The sequence below is a fragment of the Schistosoma haematobium genome, chromosome ZW (genome assembly GCF_000699445.3).
Source record: "Schistosoma haematobium chromosome ZW, whole genome shotgun sequence".
In the NCBI taxonomy this organism is placed as follows: Eukaryota; Metazoa; Platyhelminthes; class Trematoda; order Strigeidida; family Schistosomatidae; genus Schistosoma; species Schistosoma haematobium.
Window position 1 is genome coordinate 54,503,208 of NC_067195.1, and position 18,959 is coordinate 54,522,166.

Genomic DNA, 18,959 nt, shown 5'->3' on the forward strand with positions numbered 1-18,959 from the left:
TTTCCTAAACTTCCATTAGAAGACTACGTGTATAGTCGTTATGCACGTAATGTCATTCTGATTTACGAATAAAATACCAAGTCGCAGGGTACCACTGTGTTATAATCTCTCTCTTACAGTTATGACCCAGCTATTCCTATTGCTTAGTATTCTCGGACACCGATTCACTCGACAAGTCCCCAAATCAGAACACGGTTGGACAGGAAAGAGATTATATTCCAAATAACAAATTTAGATGGAAGTAAGAAGCACAATAGAGAAAACGTTAGTATATTTATGGTTTTAACATGAGAAGATTCTAGAGTATTCTCCAACTATCGACTAGTGTTGATTGAATAAGAATTAGCCAATCAGCGTGCACCAAAGCAATTGAGCATGCTTAAATCCAGTCTATGTCCCGCTAAGACCTCCCCTTTGAGCAGATTCGTAGGATCTGGTGTTAAGAGGACGCTTACGCTTCTTCTTGGGCCGCGACGTACGATTCGGTGGACAATGACCGTCTTTATGTCCATGTTTGTTGCACACCTGACATTTATGCTTCTTAAATGGACAGAATCGTACATAATGCCACTCACCACATAACCAGCATGCAATCGTTGGTTTGTTATGAGTTGTTATTGGCTTCTGAACTTATAACCTAGTAATAGCATTGACACTACTGCAGGTTAAGTTAGGATTTACCTGTTCAATCAACTCGTTGTCGTGTCTGATGCTTTGTAGCCGCTTACACTCATCTGTCAATGTTCTGAGTGTGACGTTTGGGTCTTGATCCAGTCGAGCCAAAAGTCTAGTCCTGATCTCAGCATCTTGTGGTGACTGAAGAGCTTTGATGAATATTAAGCATTTAAGTTGGTCATCTGTCAACGAGCGTAACTTGAACCGTTCACATTCTGTTGACGATGTCTGCTAGAACACCATATTTATCGGCTTAGCGTTTCACCAAATTTAGACACCGATATCGAATACTAAACAATGAGGATGACTCACCGAATATCTCTGACAATCGCACTACCGTCTCCTCGAAACTGAGCTCTCGAGGTAACTAGCAATATATGGTCAGTATAATGTGCATGTTCATTGCTTCCCAACTTACGTACCAACAGTCGAGTCTTCCACGCATCGTCTTGGTTACAGAAATGTTGACTTGTTTGTTGAGTTAGTCACATTTTTATTACAAAACTGAATAACGTCTTTATAGATACAGGTTTTTATCTTTAACCAGTAAAAAGTTTCATAATTATTTATTTAAGACGATCAAATGACTTTATATTTCCAACAATAGTATCTTACTTTCAACTGACTCGGAATGGGTTTACCATAATCCTTTTTATTAACTATGCGAACAAAATAAATTTTCATTTAGATATACTCTGAAACATCACTGAAGATTTGTGCTTATGGATTTTCTAATATCTATTTCATTAGGTTCAAAAGTAATTTCTACTGCGGTCGCCTGTCTACACTAATAACACACTACAGTGGTGTAAATCTCGACGTTCTTATGTTTAATAGTTACTATAATTAAACGAAGATATAAATAGGACTCAGCTTTATGTTTGTTGTTATAGAGGGACGAATACTGTAACAGTTGAAACTGGTTGTCGAATTATTATTAATCATAACTTCTTCGTGCGATTACGGGGTAGCTAGATTACTATGTATATGTATGTTTATCATAAGCGTTCGCGTAACCCATTAATTACTATAATATGACTTATTATTCTTAATTTTTTCCTATTTATATTTTCCATATTCACAGCCACCTGGCTCGTCAATATACTGTTGTTATTTTGTATTTTATGGCATGACGCAGTCCACTATGTCTGTATGTAATTCACATTTGTTAGAAATATAAGTATGGTAAAGGCTTGCTGTTGAATTTTCTACTCAAGGCATAACTCAGAAGCTTGAGAATGACGGCCTAATAGGAACTTAACTGCATCGGCTCAAGGTCAGTAGTGCTGGTAGGGCGTACGACTGGTCAAATTGGAGACACTAGGCTATAGAGGCAATAGTAGACACAGAATGCACAGCAATTAAAATTAGAATTGTGATTGGTGGCTTGCCACGTGATATTAGTAAGTAATTTTAAAACATAATACTTAGTTACTGTTTGGTCAGCCTTTAAAGTATATAGTGATATTGTTTTCTAGTCTTCATACAAACACTTCATCACATTTTTTGTGTTCATACTATTATTCCAGAAAGATATTTTATCGACTTTAAGAATTTATATCGCATAAAAACCGTCTCTAAATAACGAAAATTATTCTTATAATGCTAAAACACTATTTGCATCCATAATTAGTATTACTGGTTAATTAGTCAACATAAATATTGAATCTAAAAAATTCTGTACTAGAGGAATGCGTTTTGACCATATTTATATAAGTTTTTCAACATAATATTTCTTAAGATAATTGTTAGATAATTAGAATAGTTTATCGGGCTTATGAAGAAAAATCCATCTGTTCTTACTTTCTGCTTACTTCGATCAGCCTTATTTGATGTCCAGCCTATAGATACGTTTATTAATATACTATAATTCATATTGTAAAGACAGCATGATGAAATACTTTTTCCCTTCAAGTACTATTTGTTTATCTTCAGTTTGACCAAGTAATTTTGGCATTAGAGATGCATTAAAGAGTATTACCTGTTGATTATTTACAAGATTATTGTGAGCATCAAATTTATTAAACTAAGTTTGCGTGTAATATCAAAAAACTATCAAACTGATTACCATAGAATCCAATCCTTAATATTTATAACAGAACTTTGTGATATGCATAATGTACCTTTAGCGTTGCTATTTGACAAACACCATCAAGACTTCACTATGTGATTGAAAAGAAATATTCACTTCACGATAAATAAATATTAAGAAATTTCAGTGAGATTTTTAATTACTATTTAACATTACCACAGTTGTATGTATATTTTCTCTTTCTATTCACTGTCTAAACAAGTTTTGATCATATTGGAATTCATGTATCAAATATATAAAATGCGAAAAGAAAATGTATCAGAGAAGATGAATTGTTTATAAACTTCTGTGAATATCAATAAACTGTAACTAGCTATTATTTAGATAAGTTTATTCCTAATGTTCACCAACTGAAAGAATATTTAAGATAAGTAAATGCTATGCTGGTTGGCGGCCTATGCTCCTCCACGAGGGGTTACAGGAGTAAGTAAGAAGTAAGGTAAAATGCTTACAAATGTTATATGTTGGGAATACTTTAGTATAACCAAAAATATACTGTTAAATAAGTATTATCCCATCTAAATTAGACAATACATATTTTGTAACATAACTAATATTTAATGAGAATTTGTTATTTTATAGTAAAATAATTTTTTAGGAAGAATGAATCGTATACAAAATGTAATGAATAGTTGGTTAAATCATTATACTTTTTTATAGTAAAGAGATGAACGAATCATTGATGTAAATATGTTCAACAGGTAAATGGGATATACAAATGTTATTTTAAACTAATCTTAAAAATAAATGTGTTATACATTTTTTGATATACAGTGATAAATTATTTTATTACATTAAAATCAATCATTCTTGACGAATCCTGTTTCCTTAATATCAGAAACTAAGTGATGAAATTTCAAAATCACTGTACAGCATAGGTTCTAAATGTTTACTTCAATGAACTTTCATTGAATGTTCCGAAATAAAGTTGGGATGAATATTGAAATTGTAATTAGGTTCTGTAACATTTTATTAACTTCAGAAACATGTGCTTGAAATATTCACAAGCAACCTGCACAAATTGATGTTAGAAAACTTATTTTTTCTGGACTGGGAGTATGTACTTCCGCCCCCCTCCACAAAAAAATAACTACTCTCCATTTGTTATAGTACACCTTGTTTCATTACGGTTTTGAATGTTCAAAACCTCACTAAAAGTCCTGCTTTTCATCTTCCTCATCGTTTCACACTACCTCAATCTTCTGCACTGATTATTTCTCCTAATTCAGGTGATCACTAGTTTGAAATTACAACAAATCAAAATGTCTTGTGCTTCCGTTTATACAGGAGATCAATCGTATTCCCTCCTGTTTTTGCATAATCTCTGTTTTATTAACAGCCCTCCCCTGAGTACTCGACTCACAATAAAATTATAGATTATGGACAAGCAAAAGTAACTCATAACCTGAATAAAACAAAGATTGACGCAGAGTAATAAGAATTCGTTTTTATTTCTTTAGTTTTCACAAGCTGTTTATAACAGTATTCGTATTGAAATATATCATAACATTTTTATATGTCTGAGCGAATTCCTACAAACCTGTGAATAAAATGTCCCACAGCTCGAAACAACGAAATAACTTGACACTTAGTCGATGAAAGCCATATTGTCGATGTCTCTAAAACTTTAATAATAATTGACATACAACAGCTGTCAGAAAACTGAAACCAATATATGAGTTCAGAAAGAAACATTTGTTAATAATTCACCACCATGGTGAATAGATATTTTTTTGAATAAATCAAACAGAGCGAACGTTGCAAAATTATGCTATTTAAGGTGCTTTAAAGTTGTTTCTAACGACCCTGAAATGTCAACGTTATTTTTCCAATCAAACAGGTGACAGACAATTGCACTGCTAAAAACTCCTAGAACAGAGAGTTTTGCTCACATCTACAATAATTAAGACCAAAATGTCAACATGATATGTCCTAGTACAACACATTGAAATGAGCGAGTCGAATGTTATTAATGCAATAAGATCATTAAATAATGAAATGAACATGAATTAATTGAAATATATATCAGCGAACAGTTTTATATTAATGTATAAACCCAAACTGTACGCTACAAGTGTTAAATATAAGAGTATCAGTGATCATTTTCCTGCACTGCAATTAGAGCTAACACTTAATTTTACATATTTGAATTTATTGAGTACATACTTTGCTGTCGTTATTGTTTAATGAGATGGGAAGAATCACAGCTCCACCTATTGTTTTGCAACCTTCATTTATATTTCATGAGACAATTAACCCAAAGTTATGTGATTATATTTGGCTATTTTGTACCTGCTAACTTTATTTCTCCAAGTTACACTCATTAGTTGTGTTATTCTGTTTATTGATACTTATTCAGCTAGAATTTGATCTGTACGCTGGTGAAAGAAACATGTTTCCAGTAGTGAAATAATAAAATTCCGTAAAACGTTAACGAAACAGTTAGTAAACACAATTCCATTTTAATTTTTCTGTCTCTCTAGTACATCCATAGAATACGTGATTGGCGTTGTAAACAAGTATCTGGAAGTTTCTAAAAGATACTTTTCAAAAATACTTTTATAAACATACTGCTATGATTTAATTGTGAAGAATTTTTTCTAAGTTAACAAAATGTCGTCATACATTCTTATAGCTGTCAAAACATATTAATTCATTAAAAACTAGATCACAAGACCAAACTAAAATATTTATTTCAAAGAAATAATAGTAAATGTAATTTCGTTTTCTTATTATTTTACGAATAAAGATTGTTCGTAATCTACAACATTTATCAATCCATTCAGAGCATTCTGTTTTGATTACAATTAATAAATAGGAAGGGATATCATTTTACTTGATTCCTTTCTGTGTTTACTAAATTATTTTACTATTCCTTTTCGAAGGTAAGGTTACTTACAACTTAAGCAATAATTGACAAGACTACTGTAAGTAGTAACCTTTATTTTAATTGTAAATACCTTTATTATTGATCAAAAAGCGTAGCAGTAATAACAATCTTTTGACTAACCCACTTCGATTGATCACAACTATTTCAATAATTGAGAATTCGATAAAAACAGATATTTCGTATTAAGACGTACCGGTAGTGTAAATGAGAAATTAACCCACGAGAAAAGATATATTCATGATTACAACCTGTGAATCAATGTTTAACAATGCAGTGTTCAAAATCCTGAGTTCTAGGTTATCTATGACTTTTGTCCAAATATAATTAGTCACGCGTTGATTTGTGGGTCAAACAGTCTTATTTTTATGGGCATTTACCATAAAGGTGATCAGCAGGCGATCTGTAAGTCTACAGTATTGCTACGTCTGCGGAAGTATGTCTTTTTTGTATGTATGTATTTTGGGGACTGTTCTAGAAAACTGAAAGTAATTAACTATGGAATCTCGTATGCACAAAGCATTTTGAGCCTTTAAGATGCTAGACAACGTCAGCATTTTTCAGAGGTTACAGATTATCAGATCGGCTTTCAACCTGCGATCTCATTAACTTCGCCTGAGCACAAGATACGTCTACCAGTTACAATACTACGACAAGGGATGATATAACATCACTCGAAAAAACTGAACTTTAAGTTAACAACTTCTTACTCAGACGATGACAATTAGCAAACGCCATAGGCGGTATACTGTTCTCACATGAGACAGTGTTAAGTGATATTTTGATAAGAAGGCAAATCACTTATAGCTTTTACGTGACTAGATTCGGGAATTATTGCTTCTACTTTCCACTGAGTTCGAAATCAATCATTTAATTTACTAAGCAGATCATTTTTCACTTCATTTATATGTTACAATCTCCTATCTCCACTAATCTATGAAGACGCTGATCAGATGACATTGTGCTTCATAGTTAATAACCATTTTAACAGATACTTACAGTATTTCAAAATTATAAACAGCGATGAGATATTTTCAATGAACTACACTCGTAGCTGAAGATATACCATTTTCCAGTGATTTCACTCTCTGACAATCAATTCATTTTAGTTCATAACTAATCAGAAAACAATGGTTTATTATCCGGTCAGTTAATGTAATGGGAAGGAATTAGAAAAGGCTTTGAAGTTAAGGGATTCTGTTATCTTAGATATAACTCATGGGATGATATTACTGATATGATATATTTTTACTCTGATGAGAAAATAAGATGTATATATTCCCTTTATTCTGACAAACTTCTGGAATTAAAGAGTCCCTAATCGCTTGGTCCCAAACGTCACAAAGAATAAGCTCGAAATCCCAGTGCTGCACATCTCATATCTATTAAATTTGGTTGAATTAGAATATCATAAGTCGAAAAATGTAGTTACTTCGTAATGCTTTGATCTTTAAGAATGGCTGTTTTTAGACAGGTACAAATTTGTTGTAAACTATAACCATGAGCTTCATATTAACTCAGAATAAATTCTCCCAGTAATAAAAATCTCAGTTTAGTGGATATATATTTATTGATATTCTAAGATATCTAGCAAAAATAATATATGCACGACTCTAACGAATAAAATATTTTTCACCCCCACCTTCTAGATTTTTACTTCTAAATATCTTGACACTTCGGTTCTCCTTCTTGAGACTTGAGTTTTATGGTAGTGTTTTCAAAATACGAAACTTGTATTTAAAATAAAAATAATCATACTCCTTCAGGATGATAGACAGTAAGAATACCTTAGATATTGGGCCAGGTCACTATTTCTTTAGTACCTAAAGCCCTTACTGAAATGTTAGCATTATCGATAAAACCGGAAAAGCTTTTTGTAGTAAAACAATTTACATACAGCGCTGGTGACTTGCGCAAACAATAATGCTACCTACTTCTAAGTTGCACTCACATGGCAGGGATATATCAATTACTTTTTTAAATATCGTATTCTCACTAGTTTTTATTAAATCCATGTAGACGGACCTAACCTTCACTCGGCCCGTACGTTTTGGACTATTAACGAATTACAGTTTAATCTACCCGTTTGTAGTAGGGAGAAGACTGGCTCGTTTACATATCTGTGGTTTGTTCAAAGTCAGGGTTAAGTCAGGAAAGTTATGAAACTGTAATAAAAAGATGAATACTTTATACATGGATGTCTATGGTCTAAGTTCAAATGCTTATAGCCACAATGAGCAACTTTTCTATCTTTCAAAACCATTTCTTCAATGAGGAATGGTGATAATTTCCCACCCAACCCTTCTGTACAGTTCAAAAATGGTTCATGTTGTAGCTGATATGTTTATGATAGACTAGGTGTTAGGTGCCCTGTAGATAATTTTTCTCAATAAACAACAACTAAGGGTAAAATTTAGCAATAATCAGGCTTTTATGGATGCTCTGTTTCATATTGCCAAGCAAATGAGTTGACTGCTTATATATGATACACTGAGTTTCTCTTGCTCAAGATTGCAATATTGTCAGCAATTAAAAAACACTATTTATCTTAGATTAATTTAGAGTGGATCGTTGAGTGTCCTATGTTAGTTCTAGCAATGGCGGTCTCTCAGTTGATGCAAGTTTCTTTTAAATGAGTCACAGATGGGGTTTCAGTCACGTGTTGAGGTGATGAATTCTATTCGTTGATGATTCTATGAGAATGTCGATAGTCAGGTGATGAGTTATTTGTTCTGAAATTGTAATATGTCCTCATAAATCCTATACTTTGGAAGACAAGAAAAATGAAAGCAAATCGGATTTAGATTTATAACTTAAAAATTGTGGTCAAGTTTCCTCTGATTCTTCTCTGTGACAAGGGATATTGATTTAGTTTATTCAGTCTGTCGTCATCCACGGGCTTTGTCACTTCAAGAATCATCTAAGCCGGGCTCCTCTGAATATTTTCTAAAAGCTCATTGTCTTTCTTAGACAGGGACTAGCTTTGATATGTAGTGCTTGGGATTATGACAAGCGAACAATTTAAACAATGTCAAAAAGGTTTCGGCATCAATACGGCTAAAGGCTCTACATATTTATCAATGGGTTCTGAAACCTTTAGCCACTATCGCACGAAAATGTGAGTCAGTTTTTAAGTCTTAGCTAGCGACGATTTTTAAGTGACTGTGTGGTTGGACAAAAGGCAGCTTAATGTGATTTACCGTGTATGTATCAGCACCCTAGTGACTGATAGGCATCATAATGTTTCTGGAAGCATTTATCGGCAACTGCTAAGTTTGAGACCGTTCAGATAATTTCTCCAGGTCATTTGAACCTCTTAACTAGAAAGGGCAACACTGTCCCCAAAACTGTACCCTAAGGCACTACATTATCCATAACATTCTAGCTAGCCAACTTGAAATTCACTCGTACTCTTAGTTGGAGCCCAACCTAGAAGTGTTTTGTTCACAGAGATAAGTAGCCTCCGATCTTGATACTACTTAACTTTCACGACAAACGGTTGTGCGGAACTTCTCAAAAGCCTTGCTTAAGTTAACACAGGTTACGGCTGTACGTAAACTCCAATTTTTATGGGCGCACTGAATTTTACGGGCTGCCAATTAGTCTGTGAGATACGAATAACCAGTGTTTTTCAAAGGAACCCGGTTTTCGTTTAAATACTTAAGCAACTCCTAAGGAATTATCTTTTCTAAAATTATTAACAACCACGCTGTTTAGGCTCATGGGTCGATAGTTCTCAGAAACGTGTCTTTTACCCGTTTTGGAGACAGCCTGAGTATAGTGTTATAATAGTCTTTTAGTAATCTCTCTTGTATTACAGATAGATTGAAACATGTCCTTAAGGGGTTTATGGTAAAATTTTCCAATTCCTATAGTAATCTAGGATGCATTTTATCGGGTCCCATGGATTTGTCTACATCAAGCTTATTTAGTGATAATAATGTTTCTGACAGAGCAAGTTACTTACTTATGCCTGTTACCCCAAATAGAGCATAGGCCGCCAACCAGCATTCCTCAACCCACTCTGTCCTGGGCCTTCCTTTCTAGTTCCATCCGATTGTTGTTCATGCTTCTCATGTTTGTCTCCATTTCTCAGCGTAATGTTTTCTTTGGTCTTCCCCTCCTCCTTTGGCCTTGGGGATTCTATGTGAGTGCTTGCCCTGTGGCGCAGTTGGGTTCTTTCCTAAATGTGTGTCTTATCTACTTCCAGCGCTTATCCTGATTTCTTCCTCCGCTGGGATCTGGTTTGTTCTCTCCCATAGTAGGTTGCTGCCGATAGTGTCCGGCCAACGGGTCCGAAGTATTTTGCGTAGACAACTGTTAATAAACACGTGTATCTTCTGGATGATGGCTTTTGTAGTTCTCCAGGTTTCCGCTCAATACAGTAGGACTGTTTTGACATTTGTAATGAAAATCCTGACTTTGGTGTTGGTTGAAAATTGTTTTGAGTTCCAGATGTTCTTCAGTTGTAAATATGCTGCTCTTGCTTCGCCGATCCGCGCCTCCACATCTGCATCAGATCCACCATGTTCATCAGTGATGCTGCTTAAATATGTAAAGGTGTTTACATCTTGCAAATCTTCTCCGCCAATTGTGATTGGATTGGTGCATGCTGTGTTGTATCGGAGAATCTTGCTTTTCCCTTTGTGTATAATGAGACCTACTGCTGCTGAGGCTGCTGCTACACTGGTCGTCTTCTCCTGCATTTGTTGTTGCGTGTGAGATGGACGAGCGAGATCATCTGCGAAGTCTAGATCGTCCAACTGCATCCTAGCTGTCCACTGTATCCCATGCTTCCCTTCAGATGTCGACGTCCTCATGATCCAGTTGGTCACCAGGAGAAAGAGATAGGGTGAGAGTAAGCAACTTTGCCTGACACTGGTCTTTACTTCGAACGAGTTTGTCAACTGTCCTCCATGCACGATTTTGCATTTTCATCCATCATAGGAATTCTGTATTATATTGACTATCTTCTGAGGCACACCGAAGTGTCGAAGAAGCTTCCATAGTGTTGTTCTGTCCACGCTAACAAATGCTTTTTAGTAGTCAATGAAGTTGGTGTGTAGTGATGCATTTCATTCAACTGATTGTTCTACAATGATTCGTAGTGTTGCGATTTGGTTTGTACACGGTCTATCCTTACGTAATCCAGCCTGTTGGTCTCGAAGTTGGGTGTCTGTGGAGTCGTTCATTTTGTTTAACAATACCCTGTTGAAGACTTTTCCTGGTGTTGGGAGGAGAGTGATGCATCTTTAGTTATCACACATGCTGAGATCGCCTTTCTTTGGTACTTTAAACAGAAGTCCAGTGCTTCTTGAGTTTCGGTTTCATCTTGGCGACCAGCAAATTATGGTCTGATGCTATATCAGCTCCTCTCTTGGTTCTCACGTCCTCCATCGTCCTCCTGAACTTTTTGTTGATGCAGATATGGTCGATTTGGTTTCGCGTAGTATGGTCCGGTGAAGTCCATGTGGTTTTGTGAATGCGTTTATGTGGGAATATAGTGCCGCCTATGACCAGCTTATTGGAGACACATAGGTTTGCAAATCTCTCACCATCTTCGTTCGTTTCTCCCAGTCCATGTCCTCCCATGATGTCTTCATATCCAGTGTTGTCCGTTCCAACCTTGGCATTGAAATCTCCCAACAGAATGGTCAGGTCTTTTGTTGGGCACTTCTCGATGATTGACTGCAGCCTATTGTAGAATCGATCTTTAGCGTCTTCATTGTAGTCGTTGGTAGGCGCATAGCATTGGATGATGTTTATTGAAATGCCCTCTTTCTTTGTTTTGAAGGAGGCTTTGATGATCCTTGGTCCATGAGATTCCCATCCTATAAGTGAAACTCCTTGTGTATGTGGGGCATTTTATTCTTTGTGGTTGGAGTATATTAGAAACTCCCCTGAACCTAGTCGTTGTTGTCCGACTTGCGTCCAATGTGTTTCACTGATCCCAAGCACCTCCAGGTTGTATCTGTAAGATCCAAACTACGTTTGGACTGCTGGACAGCTGTCTGGATGAGTTAGATACGCGCCCTCGCCCGATTGAAACCAAAACAAAGTAATTAGGTAAGATAGCGGTTCTAAACAAATATAACCACTCAGCTATCCAACCAATAATTGTTCAATTGATCAAATCAATCACAACAAATCAACGTTATTCTATCCTGGCTGGATAGATCACACACAACAGGAGGAACAATTCAATATGGCTACCGCCAAGAACAAGTGTCAAGTAAAACAACACAGATGCAGTTCAGGAAGAAACACAAACTTAGTGAATGCGTAAGAAAACAAAAACTATAATAAAAAATACAAGTATTAACAACTCAAATGTAATCAAAATACAACAATGTACAACTAAGGGAATCAATAGGAACAAAGTACAAGTATATACATGGAGGGATTTTCACAAACACACAAAACATTCAAAATGGATCTTACACCGGCCCCCAAAATCCCTCCATACCACACAAGCTACCTTGATGTCTACGGTCATGGTTCATTATATAACATATCGCACTACAGGAACGAGTAGGACTTACAACAGTACGCCTACTCGACCTACTTACATTGATACGCGAGGAATTAATTCGTGCCTTCCAGGAGGCATAATCTACGTATATCTCTTCTGACTAATCCACCGTTCGTACGAACAACCACTGTTCTAACTCTTCCGTCGTCATCTATTTTACAATCTTCAACTACTCCTAAGGGCCACTTTCCACGGGTCGATATGTCCGAAGCCACGATCACTACATCACCTTTCTGAAAATTGCGATGTTCAACTAACCATTTTTGACGCTTCTGTAAAGACGGTAAATACTCTCTTAACCACCTTTTCCAAAACACATTAGCAAGATGATTAACCTGTTTCCATCGTTTGTCATATTTATCTCTGATGCTACCTTCTTCGACTATTCCGTCACATTCTCTCAATAATAACAGACTGTTTGGCGACAAGGCTAGTTGATCGTTAGCATCTTGGACGACTGAAGTTAAGGGTCGATCGTTCAATATCCTTTCAACTTCAATCAAATAAGTGCTTAAGGTCTCATCAGTTAAAGTCTGTTCTCTAGTTATCAACAATAACAGTCTACGTATAGACCTAATCATCCTTTCCCAAACCCCACCCCTGTGGCTGGATGAGGGCGGGTTAAAATGCCACTGAATCTGCCTAGCTGACAGTTCCTTGTCTATCCTTTGCTGATTCAACTGTTGCACAAATCTCTTTAGTTCAGAGACCGCACCCACGAAATTCGACCCATTGTCACTGTAAATTTCTGCAGGTTTCCCTCTTCTTCCAATGAAACGTAGCAAGGCCATTATAAACGAATCAGTATTCAAACTATGTGTCATTTCAATATGAACTGCTCGGGTTTGCAAGCAAGTAAATACACACCCATATCTTTTTTCTAGTGATCTTCCTCTTTTGACAAAAAGGGGTCCAAAGTAGTCTACTCCCACGGCTGAGAAGCAATACCATCCTTGTTGCACTCTACAAGCTGGAAGTGGTGCCATCAATTGTTGCCCTGTAACCATCGTATACCGCCGGCATGTCACACACTTTCCTATCACTCTCTTAACCGTGCTGGTTCCTTTTATTATCCAATACCTTTTTCGAATCGTGGCCAGTACTTGTGACGTTCCTGTGTGCCCTTGTTCCTTATGATAATGTCTAATTATCATTTCTGTCACTAAGTGTCGACTGGGCAATATTATTGGATGTTTAAAGGCATTTGAGAAATCTGAGTAGCTTAGTCGGCCTCCAACACAGAGTAACCCATCAAGCATTATCGGTGATAAGCCCTTCAGATCATTGTGACTAACTACCTTACCATTGGTTTTAAATCCACTAAGTATTTCTCCATACACTTCTTTCTGAACCATCAACAAAATTTTACGCTTGGCGACGTCAAGTTCTTTGACCTTTAAACACCCTAGATGAACGGATCCTTCATGACTCGGTGAACGAAGCACCATCAGAAATTCTATGAACCTTCTAAGCCAGGCTACGGCCCTGACTAATTTCAACCACTCAGAATAATAAGCGAGAATAGGTGACATGTTGTACTTTATACTACTCAAGTTAACCACGGCAGTTTTTCTAAACTCAATATCGTCAGGAGTAGGTTCCGGACAGTCAGTGATTGCTGTACAAAATTCGCCATGCAGTAAAGTAGGACATTTGAACCAAAGCTCAAGATCTGACATTTTTGTATACCTCTCGAGGTCCAATCAGCTGGATTCTGTGACGACCTTACATAACTCCATTGTTCAATCTTCGTATACTGATGCACAATGGCGAGACGGTTAGCTATATAGGTGCTATAGCGATTCTCGATATTCTTGATGTAGTACAATACTACCATGGAATCTGTATGGAAGTTTACCTTACAGAAAAAATTAGGCAGACTTCTCCGTAAGACTTCGCTAAGCCTCACACTTAACACTGCCGCTGCCATCTCTAGCCTCGGTATAGTGATCTGTTTGATAGGTGCTACCCTAGACTTGCTGTATAACAAAATACAGTAGGGTTGTTCCTTCAAATAACTGACTCGAGCGTACGCGACTGCTCCGTAACCGATCTCCGAAGCGTCACTGAACAGGTGCAATTCTACTTCCGCGTCGGGTTCGTCAATTCTCTTCTTGATACCCCTATCTACCGTAACATGACCTATTTGACGCATAAAGTTTACCCAATTTAGCCACGCCGACACGTATGGCTCGTTGAGAGGCTGATCCCAGCCTAATTGAGACTTACATAGTTTTTGCAAGAGAACCTTGGCAGTAAGACAGACTGGAGCAATTAAACCCAAAGGATCGAACAGAGAAGAAACTATAGATAGAATCCCTCTCCTAGTCAGAGGCCTTTCAGGCGCATCGAAGTAAAACTTGAATACATCTCGTTTAAAATCCCACTCTACTCCTAGAGTTCGATGTGTAGTGTCATAACTCGCTGACATTTCTATCAAGGACTCTTCTTTACATACATCGGGCAAGATGGTCCTTACCTCCTCCGAGTTAGTAACCCATTTCTTTAGTTTAAAACCTCCTCTACATAATAATTCACTTATCTGCTTAACGAAACTCTTTGCTTGATCACAAGTGGGAAAGGATACGAAGCAGTCATCAACATAGAAATTATTCTTAACAGCATCTACGACATAACCATCATAACCGTCAGAGAATATTTGTGCCGTCTTATTCAAGGCGAAGTTCGCGCAAAACGGCGATGATGTAGCACCAAATGGATGAGATGTCATTTGAAACTCGGATGGTTCCCTCGCCATGTCTCCCTCTTGCCACCACAGAAATCTTAAGGCTCCTCGATCAGACTCAGGGACCTTTACTTGCATGAACATTTCTTCCACATCCGCAGAGATTGCGACCGCTTCCTTGCGAAAACGCAATAGTATACACACTAACTCCGCAGTTGTGTCGGGACCCTGATAAATCATATCGTTTAGAGAAACGCCTGCAAACTTGGCGGCACAGTCAAATACCACTCTCAGTTTTTCCGGTTTTTTCGGGTTTAAAACTGCATGGTGAGGTAAATACCACCGGGGTCGATAACTAGGTTGCACTTGTATTTCAGGGACTTTCTCCGCATAGCCCTTAATAAAATTACTTTCAATACCTTTTGTATACTTGATATACAGAATGTCATCTTTCAACAATCTACGCTTCAAACTCTGTAGCCTACTGTTTACCACTTCATAATTCCCCCCTTTCATATCTGGGTTCCCCTTCCATGGTATAGGGACTACAAAATGACCATTTTCGAAGCGTGTGCCCCCTTCTACAATACTTATAGCCGCCTTATCTTCTATTGATACTGATTTATCATTTGAATAAACATCAGAGAACTCTACATCATAAAGTTTACGTATTTCGTTCTCCAAAGCCTGTATCTTACTGGTATGATTGACAACTCTTTTCCTGTATTCCGGATATGACGCAGGTCCGAAGACCGTCCACCCCAACAACGTCTTCACAGCGTACGGGCCTTTTCTTCCACCCAACCTCTGGTCTAACACCCAGTGTGCCTCTGGTACATCGCAACCAATCAACAGCAGAACTTCTTCAGAGTCTAGGTTGCCTATTGGTACATCCCTTAAATGTGGCCATTTAACTAAGTTGTTCACTGCCGACCTTGTTGGCTTATGACCTGGAATATCTGCGACAATCAGAGCCCCTTCGATCGTAACATGTTCAGACCGATCTAGAGAATACACCTCAAAAGGAGTCTTTGTGACCGTCATTGTCCTATTACCACTCACAGTCTCTACTACCACTGACGCTCGGTCTTCCTTCAACCCGAGATACCTCAAACAGCTCGATTTTATCAACGTTACATCAGATCCGTTATCCAACAAAGCATAACCCACCATTTCGGCATTTCCCAACACCAAACGTACAGGAATCATTCCTAAGCACACTTGGCTACTTAGGGATTTAGTAAATCCACAACAATTCGGGATACCAGGTTTATCACTTTCGCTGTGCAGCAAAGAATGGTGTTTCTTCTCACAACTATTAACGTTACAACGTTTTTCCAGCTTACATTCATTAACTTTATGCCCTTGCCTAAGGCAGACAAAACAGATGCCATTAACCTTCGCGTGAGACCATCTCTCTTGAACGGTAAGCGCTAAAAATTTTGGACATTTATAAATAGCATGGTCCAGGGAACACACACTGCATTTAGCTTTCTCTTTTGAATTATTCTCCCGCTCCAATTGCAAGTGACAATTTGTCTTTAAGTTGTGTCCCTTTCTCGGACGATTCGCTAACCGTCCAAACCTACTACTAGCTACTCTCGCGCGGAATGCTATAAATTGAGTAAGCTCGTCAAAGGTTGGTTCTCTATTATCTTCAGTCAACTCATCCACCCAGTCCGCCCACTGTGCTTGCATAACTTGAGGTAAGAGTCCTACTATTCTCTCTAAGGTAATTAGAGAATTTAAGTCGGCAGTGTACTTCATCTGTTTCAAAACCATAGAACAATTTTCCATCCTAATAGCTAGATTTGTTAGTTGCTCAGGATCACTGTAATCAACATTTGTAGTTTTGAATAAGTCCTCTAAAGTCTCCCGAGCGATTACATGCGCCTGTCCGAACAACCGTTTTAGAATTTCCTTGGCCTTCTTGTAACCAAAAGAGGCTTCCAACATAACACAACCCTCAATGGCTGTTTTCGCTTTACCCTTACAATAATGTATCAAATAAAGCAAGCGTTGACCATCATCCTTGACCCTTGATTCCACATAGGTCTCAAACTCCCTTAAAAACTTCCAGTAACCTCTTGGTTGACCGTCGAAATAACTTAACTCAACCTTTGGTAACTCTGGACCTATGAAAAACGCCGTAGGCCTTACGCTTTTTGCTTGCTTCAAGTCTAAATTAAGGTTTTCTATGCCATCTGCCATTATATCACAACTAGATTCACTATAATTACAATCGTCCCTATTAGAATATGAACCATGACACATAGAAGCATCAGAAGGCACTTGCCTTGACTGAGGGGATCCATCCTTTTGTTCATCTCTTTTAACATCCACGAGCCTTGGACTTAATTTCCTTCGACGATTGTTTGGCATCGCAAGCGAACGACCAGATATTCCCAGAGACGATGATTGGAATCAACGAAACGAAAGCCAAACGAATTCGACCAAATATTTGTTTAGAACTGTAAGATCCAAACTACGTTTGGACTGCTGGACAGCTGTCTGGATGAGTTAGATACGCGCCCTCGCCCGATTGAAACCAAAACAAAGTAATTAGGTAAGATAGCGGTTCTAAACAAATATAACCACTCAGCTATCCAACCAATAATTGTTCAATTGATCAAATCAATCACAACAAATCAACGTTATTCTATCCTGGCTGGATAGATCACACACAACAGGAGGAACAATTCAATATGGCTACCGCCAAGAACAAGTGTCAAGTAAAACAACACAGATGCAGTTCAGGAAGAAACACAAACTTAGTGAATGCGTAAGAAAACAAAAACTATAATAAAAAATACAAGTATTAACAACTCAAATGTAATCAAAATACAACAATGTACAACTAAGGGAATCAATAGGAACAAAGTACAAGTATATACATGGAGGGATTTTCACAAACACACAAAACATTCAAAATGGATCTTACAGTATCTTCTCATTTCTGCAGCAATTTAGAAGACTCTCGCGGTCTCCCACATTGTACAAGCATTCCATGTACCTAAATAAATGGTTGCCTTGATTGTCAGAAGGGTCATCGGCCTCGTGGCTTTCGAAGGAACTCTGCTTTCATCATGAGGCGTCATAACTCTTCTAAATGAAGACCTTCTGATTCACCGGGCAGAGTTTAAATGGTTTGAATAATTTTTTCCAGTTAGCATTTTTTAGTGAGCTAGTTTTCTACGGGATGGGATCGCTAACGCCATGTCCAACCCTCCTCCTTTATCCGGGCTTGGGACCGGCAGTAGCTCCCGGAGGGGCTCCAGGAGGAGTTGGCAGAGCGAGTGCACGACGTTTTTACAGGCATGATCAATAAGTTAAATTAATGAAAAGATAAGACGCTCCCCAAGCAGGGTTGTCAAATAGATATGGTTAATGGAAATGGCTGTACATTCGTGCAGATTTTCCAGTGAGTTATTAATGTTTTTATGTCAGCATTTTACTATGAGTATAGTTTTTATGATCTGTCTCATAAATAGTATCGCTCACTCCTGTCCAGACCGAAGATACTGATTCCGTTAACAGTGTATAAAGGGGTTTTATGAAGTGAAGTGCTATTCTACCGAACCACAGTAGGGAGTTTCTCAAACTCCTTGGTGTGGTCCAACGTATGTGCGGTGCAATAACGTTTATGTGCAAACTTCTGAATATCTCAAAAGCAGTTTTATTGGGGGTTCAAGTTATATTGTTTGGTCTACTGATGATGCTGAATGTATAGTTTTTTGTATATTGACGTTTGATCGGGCTCAAGCTAACACATAGTTGTTGATAACGATCAGATGAAATACTAGAGCTGCATGGTCACCATTACCTAGGGGTGGCATATAGTCAACGTTTGTGATGTCATCCTCAGGATGTGTTAACCTGAGATCTAGTAAGAATGGTCCAGTATTCAAGTCGCACATAATTTCTTCCTTCACATGTCGCGGGATAACTGTATCAACCAGTTTTATTCGATAAAAAGTACGCCAACTCAGTCTACAGGCGTTTCCGGTCTACCTTAAGTCTCTTAAAGCCTTCTAAAATTAAAAATGTCGACCACTTGATGACCAAGTTTTGAAACCGTCCAACAAGA

The 18,959-nt window shown here is 37.6% G+C and overlaps 1 protein-coding gene across 1 annotated transcript; it reads right to left on the reverse strand.

Moving 5' to 3' along the window:
* Positions 1–11,297: 11,297 nt before the first annotated feature.
* MS3_00003908 (uncharacterized protein) lies at positions 11,298–17,804 on the reverse strand. Its single transcript, XM_051211783.1, has one exon. The coding sequence runs from the start codon at positions 17,252–17,254 to the stop codon at positions 13,736–13,738; it is 3,519 nt and encodes a 1,172-aa protein (XP_051071881.1). The 5' UTR covers positions 17,255–17,804; the 3' UTR covers positions 11,298–13,735.
* Between the last annotated feature and the right edge of the window lie 1,155 nt (positions 17,805–18,959).

What these genes read in the sequence shown, in the direction of transcription:
- MS3_00003908 (XM_051211783.1), bottom strand. Translation starts at nt 17,254, where the DNA reads ATGCCAAACAATCGTCGAAGGAAATTAAGTCCAAGGCTCGTGGATGTT.